Source organism: Echiichthys vipera (assembly GCF_963691815.1).
Source record: "Echiichthys vipera genome assembly, chromosome: 8".
Taxonomy (NCBI): domain Eukaryota; kingdom Metazoa; phylum Chordata; class Actinopteri; order Perciformes; family Trachinidae; genus Echiichthys; species Echiichthys vipera.
Genome location: NC_139833.1, coordinates 13,159,799 through 13,173,334, shown reverse-complemented (window position 1 = coordinate 13,173,334; position 13,536 = coordinate 13,159,799). Strand labels below are relative to the sequence as shown.

The following is a 13,536-nucleotide window of genomic DNA, read 5'->3' as shown; positions in this document are numbered from 1 at the left end:
ATTGTTGATGCAGAATTATAACACATTTTGCACAGTATCATCAGCATGATTAAACTTCCAAAAATGATCTTTTAGGGATTGATTGACCCTTAACGTGTGTTCAGGCCAAAGGGGAAGTGAGGTTTTTTGCCTTGCATTATGTGAATACAGGTGCTGGAGCGTTTTATTGGTTTCAGAAATTGCCTTTGCTCACTTTTCTCGTAGCCCTCTTCTTTCTTGTTCTGTCACTGTACAATGACATAGACTATAAAAAAGAAATGGACGTAGCATATGGGCCTGAAAAGTGAGGCCGATGTGTAAACTGCATTCTTTCTAATGGCCAACGGGGGGCGACTCCTCTGGCTCCAAAAAGAAGTTTGATTATAGTCAATGAGAAAATTACCAAATTAAAAACTCAAAGCAGGAAATACATTTTTCCCAAAAATGGTATCTGTCACTAAGTTGATGTTCAAATGTTTTTTTTGCTGATATGTTTGGTTTACAGTTATTAGTTATCTGATGGAGCCATATCTTTATATATAATCTATGGTGCCTTCAGTTAATTCTGGGGACTGCATTTACGCTATTGACAGATGTAACTACACTTAAGTCATAAAGGTGGTATTTGTGAAGAAAACGTGGGAACTATCCTAAACTTTTGTTTCCACAGAGATTATTTTCTGCAATAATCCAAAAACTAATGAAAAAATACCAGTAGCTTTTTGTTAGTTGAGGGAAAAGGATCCATGCATTTTGTGCAGAATCATTGGACAAACATCTGCCCTCTAACCGTGAGTTCACACAGGCACGCTGACCTGCGTTCAGGCATGAATGTGACCTGCTGCAAACAGGCCACACCCATCACCTGGGTCACCTCTCTTATCAGTCATAAAAGCTGTGCCCTTGCTGTTATTTTGCAACTGTCTTTGACCTGCTTTATTTATAGCCAGCCTCCCAGTAACAGGTTGCTGTATCTATCTATGCATGTGTGTGCGTGTGTTTCCGTGTGTACACTTGGGGATGTGTCAGGAGAATCTCAGTGGGACATGTAATGATGTGTGCAGCGGTGCGGCAGAACTGGGTCACAGCAAGGTGCAGAAAGAGAGAAAAAGACATGGAGAGGAAAAAAAACTCTGACAGCTACCGAATCCACAGAATAGAGGAGCGGTGCATGTTCTCATTCTCCTGCAAAAGTCACCATTTTCATGTTTTTATTAGGGAGTGTCCCCTGCAGATTTCAAGCTTTGTCCTTCTCTGTCTCTGCATGTCTGTTCTCCACAGAGGACTTTAATTCAAAGCACACAACTACAACATGACGCTTATTAAACTATATACAGTAGCTCATCAAGGTCTTAACACTGTGACAGGCAGTGCAAAAATTTAGATATATAGAAATTCTCCTTGTCAAATTCCTCCTCTCTGCACCTCACCCTCCACCCTCCCCTCCTCCCTCTCTCCTTTGTCCTCACCTCTTTGCTCCTGTTGTGCTGTTAGCAGCAACCTTGTCTGTTGAGCTCTCCCCTCGTCGTCCTCCTCGCTGATCTTTACTCTCAGCTCCCCTATGGCGACAGAAATTGCAGGCTTGACTGATTGTGACATCCTTTAAAATGGATGCCATTGTACTGGCTCAAAGCCCTCAACCAGGTAGCACAAGGTTCTGCATGAAAGACGCTGACTCCATTTATTGTCTTGTACTCTCAGGTTTTATGCAGCAGTGCTGACAACTAGTGTCATTGTGTGATGAAAGGCTGAAGGAGTAGTAGATCTAAGATTTAAAGAGGCGAATAGACATAAAATAAATATGCCTGTTTGTAGAGAAAAGGTTTAAGTGGGGTTTTATTTAAGTTTGATCGCAGATAACAAAGCCTAATCTACACATCAGATAACTGAGCAATTTGTATTTTAAAGCTGCCCTATGAAAGATGTTGCTCGTAGTGATGAAGCCACAGATTATTATCACCTTCGCAGGTTTATAGCATCTTTAAGCTCACTGTTTTGGCTTTGCAACCTGTAACTTTAATGTTTTGGTTCGCTCTAGTAGTTTCATTCCCAGCAGCAGCAGACTTTCCAACCTGTCGGACACCAAACAGCAGAGGGACAAAGTTGGAGCATTTAGCTGCTAAAGAGCCAGATATTTCCCTCCGAGCAGAGACCAGACCAGAGCTAGAAGGAGATTGAATATTAGAGTTAGATTTATCAGGTGGCCAAAAACAACAAATTATGCACGATGTTGGGTAACAGGTGCTACCTAAAACTTTCTATTATATAACTGCATTGTTTTTCAATGGTCATTTTATTTTTCCACACCCTCATCTATTTATTTGTCCTTTCTTATGGGGATTGTTTTAGCATTGTGGTTTTCAGGATGGAGGTAGAACGTGTAGCTTTCACACTAACAGACTAGACAACAACAACAGAAATGCATCCAAATCAGTTCTCTCCTGATTCCCCAGAACCCTTTTTTGCTATTTTCCAACCGTCCACCAGACGCCCTCAGACTTTCCCACCTTACCCCGTCACCTGACTGCCCGCCCATCTACACACCTGTTCCCACTTTCCTCGTCAGCTTAAGCTATTTAATCAGCACTTTTCCATTCTCTTCTTGCCTTAGCTTCTGCGATGTTTTCTTGCTTTGCACTGCTGCTTTAAAGCCTCTGTTACTGACTGTCAGACTTATGATTCTCTGCCTGGCTCTTTTTATGCCTCTGCGCCAGCGACAGCTATTGCTGGAAGCTTGATGTTTATGGGTTGTTTATCCATCCATCCCATTAATTTATGAATTCAAGAATTCTCATAAAACCCGGGGTTTCCTTCAAATATGGTACAAACGTACACTTGGACTCGTCACTGTGACGTCTCTAAATGCATTTTTCCTTACTCAAGAATTCCCACGGTAATTATGACAACATTTCGCACATATGTCTTACAGGATAAAATTACGACATTTTATATCCAAAAGGTCAAAGGTCAAATCCACTGTAACATCGTGATGTTCTGCAAAACAGTTATTACTCTAATCCTGAAACTGGTGATAGATCTTTAGTACTGCCAGGATAAAGATGTGTGTGAAGCACCCTTGTTTTACCCAAAATACACTTAATAGTTTTTTATTAAATTCCTTCAAAGTCTTGAATACATATATAATGTAAGTTTAGATATAAACTGCAATGTGACTGGATGACTGAGGCGTATACTTCCTTCTCAGTTTTGACCCTTGCCTGCCCATGATTCTGTAATCTCTTGTACCTTTATTTGGTCAATAAAGCCCTGATCTGTATCAGTCTGCCTTGTAAAATGCATTTAGGTTCTAGTAGAGGGAGTGATTAATATTTTATTAAGCGGCATGTGAAGTAAGAATCTTGTCTTTCTCCAGTTGTCTGAAATATATTTCTGGTGTGGAGACCTTTTTTTGTATTTTCATTCGTTTCAAATGTCAGACCCTTTCTATTTCCTCTGTACGTCCGTCCTTCCTGTCTTCATATTTGTTACTTGTGGAAGAATATCTGCTGAACTGCAGAGTTGATATTACTGACTCATATGACAGCTGAATGTCAGCTTGTAAATCTTCATGACCCCTCCGTGCTGTAGTTAATGTCAGGTCAGTATGTGGTGTGTTTTTGAGCTTTTGTGCGCACATCCTCTGTTTCCTCTAATGTCACTGTACATTCAACATCTGCGTCTGAAAGCGGCCATTTTTATCTCCACTCTTAACACATACTAGTGGTCTTCCTCATCGTTTGCACAGAAATGACACATTTTTCTCAGTTTGGGGTGTTTAGATCATTTGTATTAGCAGGTGGAGTTGGCAGTAGTCTTCATAATTGACTTCACCCCACTTACAACATTTCTCTGTCGCCACAGCTCGCATCAGGCGCTACTCCGAGGCAATGACACTGCCGGACTCTTTCATCCAACGCCAGCAGCTGGATGCCAGCATGGCCGACACCTTCCTGGAACATCTCTGTCTGCTGGACATCGACCAGGAGCCAATCACAGCACGCAACACCAGCATAATCTGCACCATCGGTGAGTGTGACAACCAGTCGCAGACAGAGAGTCTCAGTTTCAAATGTGTTTTCTGGCAACTGGTGTATGTCATCACTGGCAGTCTGTCAGCTCCTGGGTGCTGCCGGGGCCTGCAGTGTGCTGGCAGAGTTTGGTTCTTGGCTGTGGAGCACTCTCATCTTTTCTTCTGCCCAAAAAAGAGAATAACTAGAAATACAATATACAAATTGGCTCTTAGTTCTTGCAGAACTCTGACTCTCTAGATATTGACTTTTGATTCCTCAGAAAGGGAGGTCACTGAGGGGCATGTGTCCAAAGTGATGAAGTTGCAGCTCGATAGACGAACATTGTTAAGTTTTAATGCGATCCAATTTTCTTGGTAAATAAAATATCAGAAAATGGTTAAAAAAAAAAAAAAAGGTCCATCGCAATTTTCCAAAGCAAAAGTGGACATATTCAAATAGTTTATTTTGTCTTATCAAGTTATTCAGTTCACTCTCACAGTAAATACAGAAAAGCAGTATACTCCGAGAAGCTGGAACCAGTGATTTCAGTTCAAAACGTATCAATATCAACGACTTATCCTTTTAGTTTCAGCTCAGTTTTACTGTAAAATGGCCTTTTGCTTACTTCTGTTCTCATCAGGTCCCGCCTCCCGTTCGATCCCCAAACTCCAAGAGATGGTCAAAGCAGGACTGAATATTGCTCGTCTAAATTTCTCTCACGGCTCACATGAAGTATGTGTAGTTCTTCTCTGGGTACCGTTTAATTACGGCACTTACTGTATATACACACACATGTTTGGGTCTTTCCTTCAGTCCTGTATTGATTCTCTGTCTGTCTCCCTCCATGCATCTGTCAGTACCACGGTGAAACCATCAAAAACATCCGAGAGGCGGTGGAGACGATAACCTCTGACCCGTTGTATTATCGGCCGGTTGCCATCGCCTTGGATACGAAGGGTCCGGAAATCCGCACTGGATTAGTGAAAGGGGTAAACATGTTGTGCTTCATGTGTCAAAATGTCTAAACCTAATCAACCAGTCACATTCAGTCAGCTGAAAATACGTTGACTGCTTTGTATCATTTTCTTGCAGGTTGTGTGTCCTCATTTGCGCTTTCATCGTCATCTTGTTTTGTTGTTCTTTGTGGTGCCCTCTGCTTTGCTGGACAAATAACTCTGAGCTCTTGGAAACCTCTTAATGCCTTGATTAGCTTACAAAATGCTCTGCATGGCATGCAAGCTGCACACTGATTCTTGCTTATTGTGTCTCTTCTTAAGTCTCTTTAGCAGCTTAATAAGAAGATAAAATGACGTGTGTTATACATAATTGTATTTTGTCTATATTTTAAATTGCTTTTGTTATGTTCTTACCAGCTTCTGGTATTTCGATGTTCTTGTACTTGCGTATCATGAACACTCATGTCTTGCATGTTTTAGGACATTTTACATTAACAGGAAGAATGTCGAGGGGTAGATGACAGGAAGGATGACACATACATAAAACAACAGTAAACGTCATCAAATGACTGGTAGATAGCCGGTTACATGTTTGTGGGACAATTATAGCCCCGCAGAGTTGAAGTGTGTCACGTTATCACCATCACTGACACTCAGACCCTCTGCTGTGATTTATTCAGGCGTCATGAAACGCAGTGGCTTGTTGAAGGGGTTGGGAGTTGGATCAAACAGGTTTACCTCCGGCTCAAACGCAGGTTGTGGTTTTGCACAGCAAACAGAGGAAGATTCTCTCCCAGGACGAGAAAGCCAATATTTGATTTTCCCTTTTTTTTTTTTTACGTGAGCACCAACTTCAACGTGCTAGATGACAACATCGGAACTTGGAGGGTTGCCATACTGTAACTCTTACATGTCAGTAACTGTGTGTGTCCCTGGAAACACTGTAGCTTAAGATAATACCATACACATGACACCTTCCATTCATTTCTGAATACGCGTTGACATACAAATTCTATTTAATGCATTACATAGCTTAAAAATGACCTTAGTTGTCTTTTAAAACTGGCTTGATAATAGAGATGTCTTTGATTAAAGACAGCGTTTCTTTTATTTCCACGTTTTGTGTAGAAAGTAGAGGAAGAGGTGGAGCTGGAAAAGGGCAGCCGTGTCCGTGTGGTGACAGCCGAGAGTGACAAAGACAATACAGACGGGAAGATTATCTGGGTGGACTACCCCAGCCTGCCCAAAGTCCTCAAGAAGGGAGGCAAGATCTACATTGATGATGGCCTCATTGGACTCAAAGTGCTCGAAACAGGTAATACGCATTAAGTTGATAGCAAAACTACATACGGCACGGCACATGCATGTATTGCTTAACTTCTATTTTCTTGTTTTAGATGTGTATAAAAAATTTTGCGATAAAATAAATACAAAAATCTTGCATGGAAATTGTAGACAAATGCAACAGAATACACATACTACTTATAGACTGTGGTCTAAACAAAGTCCTATTTGTCCTATTTTCTAGCATGTTCATAACGTACAAAAGACCACCTCATTTGGTCACAGTCATCAGCCCTGTCTGTCATTCTGAATGAGGCAGCCTCTCTGAATTGTGCGTGAAAAGATGGTTTACTCTGGAGTCTTAATCTGCATTATCTCCTGCAAGATTATTCTATTCTTATTATTAGTTCAACAAATGTTTTCATCCTAACTCCTTCGAAGAGATCCACTAGAATGTAGACTCCTTAATCAATGCAGTCTTTACAAAGACATGTAGTTATAGCTGTCCCCAGTTCAAGGTTTTCAGGATTATTAATTTTCTTTTAGTTTTAAAGCAAGTCGAGGTGCTTTATAAATACTGTAAACTTATCAACGCACTCAATCCAAAAAGAAAAGCACACAGCCCGTATTTAGAAACTGTGCCTTTAAATGAACCATCAAGACTTCTGTACCGTTGTGATGTCACAATGCTGGAGTTATTCTCCGACGGCAATGGTGGAGCAGAGACGCCGAGAGCGCAGATGGGTAAGAAACACTGACCAGTCAGAGCAGACTGGGCTTTTTCAGTTGATTAAAGACACAGGCACTAAAACTGAGCGTTTCAGACAGAGGGTGAATACAGGTTTATTCAGACAGACAGTATGAGAACAATAATGTTTTTTTTTTTTTTTTTAATTAAAGCATGTCAAAATCTAGTAGAAACCCAAAAAAACAAGTTTGAACCTGAAAATGAGCATACTTTGGGACCTTTAATTGACCTTATTTTCCTTAACGCCTGCTTCTTCGCAGGCCCTGACTGGGTGGATACGGTGGTGGAGGCCGACGGGCTGCTGTGCAGTCGTAAAGGTGTTAACCTCCCTGGCTGCGACCTCATCGGCCTGCAGGCGGTCAGCGAGCGCGACGAGGCCGACTTGAGGTTTGGGGTGGCCCAGGGGATAGACATGGTGTTCGCCAGCTTTATCCGCTCCGCACAGGACGTCAAAGATGTGCGGCGAGCTCTGGGGCCACACGGACGAGACATCAAAGTGATCAGCAAGGTGGAAAGCAGGCAAGGGGTCCAGAAGTGAGTCAATTTTGTGATTTTAAGCCATTAAAGCAGAGTTATTTTCAGTAGCTGGAGGTAGTGAGAATGTCATAATGAGGCTGTGACAGGACTAAGAAATCAATCCTGCTGTAGACAACCCGCTGTCAGTGATGGATGGACACATGCCAGCTCCAGATGTTGCACAATGATAAGCGAGCTGTCTGAGCTATAGCTACCACTTAATATATCTGACACAATTTATGTCACAGCGCTCTCATCTCCATTTCTCATCCCTCTCTCTCTTCCTGCTGCTCTCTGGCTGCTGACAGTGTTTAACTATAGCTCTAAATTAAAGGGGTTGGATCATAAAGATAAAATTTTACATGATTTTGATGGCGTGGATCAACATTTGGTGTGAAAGTCCTGTTTTTATTTTCTTCAATCTGCATTTTTCCTTGTTCTTTTTCTTTTGTGCTCTCTTCTTCTGTATAACAAACTCTCAATCCTTTGCCCCCCCCCCACCTCTAATCTGTCTGTCAGCTTTGAAGAGATCCTGGCTGAGAGCGACGGCGTGATGGTTGCCAGGGGCGACCTGGGGATCGAAATCCCGGCAGAGAAAGTCTTCATTGCCCAGAAGATGATGATTGGACGCTGCAACTCTGCCGGCAAGCCTGTCATCTGTGCCACACAGGTCAGACACACACGCACACACACACGCACGCACGCGTGCACGCACACGCACGCACACACATTCTTTCACCCCCCTCTCACATTACACATGCATGCACGCACACTCCTGCAGCCATGTTGAGTCACAGAGTGTTATAAGTTGTTTATACCACAGCTCGTGACTCGGAGTGTTTTACTGGAAACCTGAGCCCAAACATCAGCCACACATACACTAATCTGCATTAGCAAGCAGCTTCTTAACTACTACGAAAAATGCAATATCTCGGGTAACGCTGCAAAGTCTCATTTTCTAACTGTCTGCCTTGCTTATTGACTTATCATACCGAGTCTCCAGCACATCAATAATGATCTGGCATCGCCTGCCTCAGTCTAAATGATCTCTCATTTCTCCTCCAATACTCCATCCATCTATAGAGCCATTTCCCCCCACTCTTCATTCTCTCCCTGAAGGCTGTTTGCCTGAAATTACTTTCTCATCACAAACACTGAAATACAAAGTGGCTTTTTTTTGATAGATTTATTGCTTCAATACCTTTCACGTTGCCTTGTGGAGACCGTTGGGTTGTGGTTAAAAGACTAATGTGAATGTGGTTTTGTGTGTGTAATGTGTTTGTAGATGCTTGAGAGCATGGTGGCACACCCACGGCCAACCAGAGCGGAGGGCAGTGACGTCGCCAACGCCGTGCTGGATGGAGCCGACTGTGTAATGTTATCTGGGGAGACCGCCAAGGGACTGTTTCCTGTGGAGGCAGTCGCAATGATGCACTCGGTGTGTGTGTGTGTTTGTGTGCGCATGTTGTACATTCTGTTATCTGTCTTTTAGTAGTGCCCTCTGATAACGCTCTTCCCCTCTGTCTCCCCACTCTATATCTGTGTCTCAGATCTGTAGGGAGGCAGAGGCGGCCATTTTCCACCAGCAGCTGTTTGAGGAGTTACGTCGCCTCACTCCTCTCTCCTCTGACCCCACAGAGGTCACAGCCATCGGAGCTGTCGAGTCCTCCTTCAAATGCTGTGCTGGGGCCATCATAGTCCTCACCACCAGCGGCAGGTGTGTACACCAAACCTATCACCAGTCAAGATCCTATGCTTAAAGGAATAGTTTGACATTTTGGGATATATGCTAATTCACCTTTTTTTTACAGAGACTTAGACAGAGATTGATTCCACCCTTATGTGGTCAGTAAATATGTAGCTCTATCTGAAGGTAGCAAAATATGCCTACCAGCGCCTCTATAACTCACTAAATCCTCCTTTTCACTGGACAAAAAAACACTAACACCCAAATCTGGATTTTGTCTTTCACGGGTAAAGGTTACAGGTTACATCCCCGGGACAAAAGACTCCAGCTGGAAACATGACACCCGGATGAACACACACGTTTTTTTCAACAGATATAAAAAAGCAGCCACTGTAACATTTTCGCTAGCCTCCGTGCTGCTTTTCAAATGTTTACTAAGGCCGCTCACGGGTGAAAACGCCTAAAACGGTAACAGTGTTTTTGGGTCTTAAAAACGCAAGTGAAACCACCCCTCAGAGTGGAAATTTTGATGGAAAATGCTCCACTGTTGCGTTTCCATCTAAAGGGTTAAAAACGCAAAAGTTCTGATCTGCTTATGCAGGCTCTTGTCACATACGCGTTTATGTAACATCCATGCGCTGTACAGGCAAACAACAACAAACATGTCGGACTATTTCCATCAGTTGGACATTCAAGTTGCCTGGGTGGGAGGCTGCAGATCCCTGTCACACTGCATGGGCTATAGGAAGAGAAGTAGAAGCAGGTTTCTACACATGCACGAGCTCTTGGTGGTGTTGTGTGGCAGTACTTTACAGTACCACATAGCCACCTGGCGTGCATACTACATCCAATTTCACACACTTTTGCATCACCGTATGTACGCAGATTTCCCTCCAAAGATGTAATGATGATGTGAATGAAAAGTGAGAACGCAATGTCACGTTTGTGTTTCCTGTCCAGATTCTCTCCATCTAAACAGGGCCTGAGCCTGTTTTCCAAGGTGTTCATGACGTTGAACGTGACACAAACGGGGGGGAAAAGGCATATCTCACTTATTTTAGCAGGTTTTCCCACGTTTAAATACCTGCAAATACATGCAAAAAAGGGTAAAATTAACAAGTAGTTAGTTGTTTAATTGACCAAAGTGTAGAAATGACTTTTGCTGTAGCTTTAATTATAGTTGTAACTGTAGCTTTTGATCATGAGAATGGTATCTTTTCAAGAAAGCAATAAAAGTATTTACCAAAATATAATTGAAGGTTAGAGAAAGATTGTGACGTGAATTAAAGGTCAGCAACAGAACACAAACTCCAGTCTCCTGCCTGAGAGTCAGACGCTCTACTCCCATCCTCCACCTCGACCTTGGCACCGTAACCTTCCACCTCTTTATATAGGGCACGCCACTTCCTTTTTTCACCACTTGAAGGTGGCAGTGGACACAAATCTTAAAGTGCTGAGTCATCCAATATGAATGTAATTTCTAGGATACTCAGCTGGCTTTTTAATATGCCCAAAAGCATGCACAGACGTGAGTAAACATGTTATTCACAGTTTTTGAGTATCTCCAATTCCCCCTGGACAAACAGGCTCTTCAGCTACAGATGTTTTTTTATCCTAGGGCAAAACTGCAGATTAAATATTGCAATACTCTATCCTTTGGTTAGAGATTTATATTGACTATAATGTTTATCGTGTTCCTCTTATGTTTTTGTGCAATTTCGTGTGTTCTGACTGCTCACTGTGTAAGCTCCCCTACCTGACAAAATAAAGATTTTACTACTCGGCACACATGCACACAAATACAGTATAGACGGGTATAAACAGGTGCAATCATAAACGAAGGAATATGCTTTAGAAGATCTATGTTCATCTTTTCAGTAGGGTTTAGAGAGTTGACGAGGAGCACTGAAGCTGTTTTGGCAGCTGGAACAACACTTAACTAAGACACTATATGTTGGTTTTTCCTTTAATCTGTCACCTATCTGAATGCTCTGCATATGTGCCAACATTGACGCGACATGTCCCCTCCCTCTTTCCACCTCGTCTCTGCAGGGCAGCACATCTCCTCTCCAGATACCGCCCTCGCTGTCCTATTATTGCCATCACCCGAAGCCCTCAGGTACAGTCTTCCTCTATGAAAGAGCAGTTAAGTTGTCTTGCCTGAAACAGGACTTAACTGTTGATGACTCACACTTTCAAAAACTGAACAGTTTGTGATACAGTCAATATTTACTCTCTCTGTCTGTCTGTTGTCGTTAATGGTGACAGCACAAGATTTCACATTTGTCTCGCTCCCTCGAGTGTATTTCTGTTTTATATGACAGTTGTTTTAAAATGAGCTCAGAGTCATAAACTGATTTAAAGTAGATCATGATTACCTATTTTAATGTCATGTGGAGTTAATCCATATAAGAACCCCCCTCCTCCACATGCTGCATTCTCCACATGGAGGTCAGAGGTCAAGGTCAGATTTAGAGCAACACATCTGGACCAGGTGTGGACACATTCAGCGCAGTGGATGGCTGCTCGCATGGAGGCTTGACCCTGTGACAACACCCATAACTTCTCACATCACAGGATGGTCATTTTGAACTTTATTGAAGGCCAAAAGCCTGACTAAAACACCTGAATTTCCACTGCCTTTTTTATCCATAGCCACGTGCTGGTGCAGTAAGATCAGAGGTTCACCAGAAATTATGATGTATCGAATATGCAGAACAAGGTTAACGGAAGTCTGGCATTTTAGTGTTTTAGAGAAAACCTCGGGACCAAAATGTCAGTGAGGGGAATACTTCAAAACCAGATACTGTTACACAAATTAATATTTCTATTGATACTTACACATGTTCCCATCTCTTTAAATCCCTCAAATGAAAAAATGTCCACACGGTGATGAGGGGTCACAAGTAGAGATTACTACAGTATATGCCGAAACCAAAACGGGTTGGAAACCACTGCATTAGAAAGTTCAGGGAGTCTTGAAAGTCTTGAATGGACAGAAACATTTATCACCATCCACAAGCAGTTTCAAAATACTGTATTTCCTCAGATACGGACCAGGGTCTTTATTCACCCCGACGATCGAAGATAACAGGCCTTTATTTGAAGCAGGCTGGTATTAGAGGCAGTCCTTTTATTTTTAACTGCCTCTGTTTGACAAGCATAACTGGTCATGTTTTAGTATGAAGCCTCCTTTTGATCTGCTCCTACTGGCCCTGATAAAGTTATTGCATTACTCTGTTAATGAAAACAACACTTTCTGTATTTGTTTTAAATTAAAAACACTTCAGAACACTTCAGAACAATAAAGTGTTGAAAATCTTTATGTTTTGTGTCGGCCATTGTTCGAGAACCGGCCTTTATTTGAGGATTTCGCTGCATTCCAGTTAATCATACCAAACAGTTTGTTATTGAAACAGATGAACTTTCACTGTAACTTGAAATTAGAAGTGTCCGTCTTCTCTCTCCCTCAGGTGGCCCGTCAGTCTCAGCTGTTAAGAGGAGTGTTTCCCGTCCTCTTCCACCCTCTGCCTGCTCCCGTCTGGGCCGACGATGTAGACAACAGAGTCAACTTCGGCATGGACATAGGTCAGTGTGTATATGTGTAAGCTGTTTGTCTGATTTTATCATCGCATTAGCCTGCTCATTTATACGCTATGATACTGTCTCACTCACGCACCCTTCCTCTTGTTTCTCTCCATCCACCTCCTCAGGGAAAGCAAGAGGATTCTTCAAGTCGGGCGACATGGTGATTGTGGTGACAGGCTGGATCCCAGGGTCCGGTCACACAAACATCATGAGGGCAGTCAGTGTCACTTAACGACCAGACCTTACTTGACTCTGAGATAAAGCTGACGTATAAATGTGACGAAATCCTAAGAACCACCCTTTTTTCTTTTTTAAATAAAATCACCACTGCTACTTCTAGATTAAAAAGCATTTTTTTTTGGCAGCAGTATCGTGTTATTTAAACTCAAGGCTACGAAAGGCAAACACTTGTCTCTGGAACTGGTCTCATCAATGTTAAATTTGTGTTCAACGTGTCTTGAAAAGCGATGACTCCCTCTCAATAAAACTTGAATCATTAAGTTTCACACTCTGTTCTCCTGTTTTCCCGTCGAGACTCAAGCTTCACTCATTGAGCCGTCTTCTTCTATTCATCATCTGTTATTTGTGGGAGAAATATTGAATTGAAAATGAACATTGGCTCTTTGTTGAAGCATAGAATTTGAAGATAAGGCTTTATATCCTGCCCATAGTCCTGAGCTTATCTCTGATGGTACAATTCTTTCGGCTATTATGAGCTGTGCCGGGAGATGCAGAGATGCAGGTATTGAACTACATCCTTTTGTCCAC

General features: G+C 42.3%; 1 protein-coding gene across 1 annotated transcript; it reads left to right on the top strand.

The window, feature by feature from the left end:
- Positions 1–3,839: 3,839 nt before the first annotated feature.
- Positions 3,840–13,238, top strand: pklr (pyruvate kinase L/R). The gene is made up of 11 exons (XM_083917955.1): positions 3,840–4,005; positions 4,630–4,721; positions 4,847–4,978; positions 6,074–6,260; positions 7,238–7,511; positions 8,013–8,163; positions 8,779–8,931; positions 9,044–9,210; positions 11,233–11,299; positions 12,654–12,768; positions 12,894–13,238. Exons 1-11 carry the CDS (start codon positions 3,867–3,869, stop codon positions 12,998–13,000), a joined length of 1,584 nt encoding a protein of 527 aa, XP_083774081.1. The 5' UTR covers positions 3,840–3,866; the 3' UTR covers positions 13,001–13,238.
- Positions 13,239–13,536: the final 298 nt, after the last annotated feature.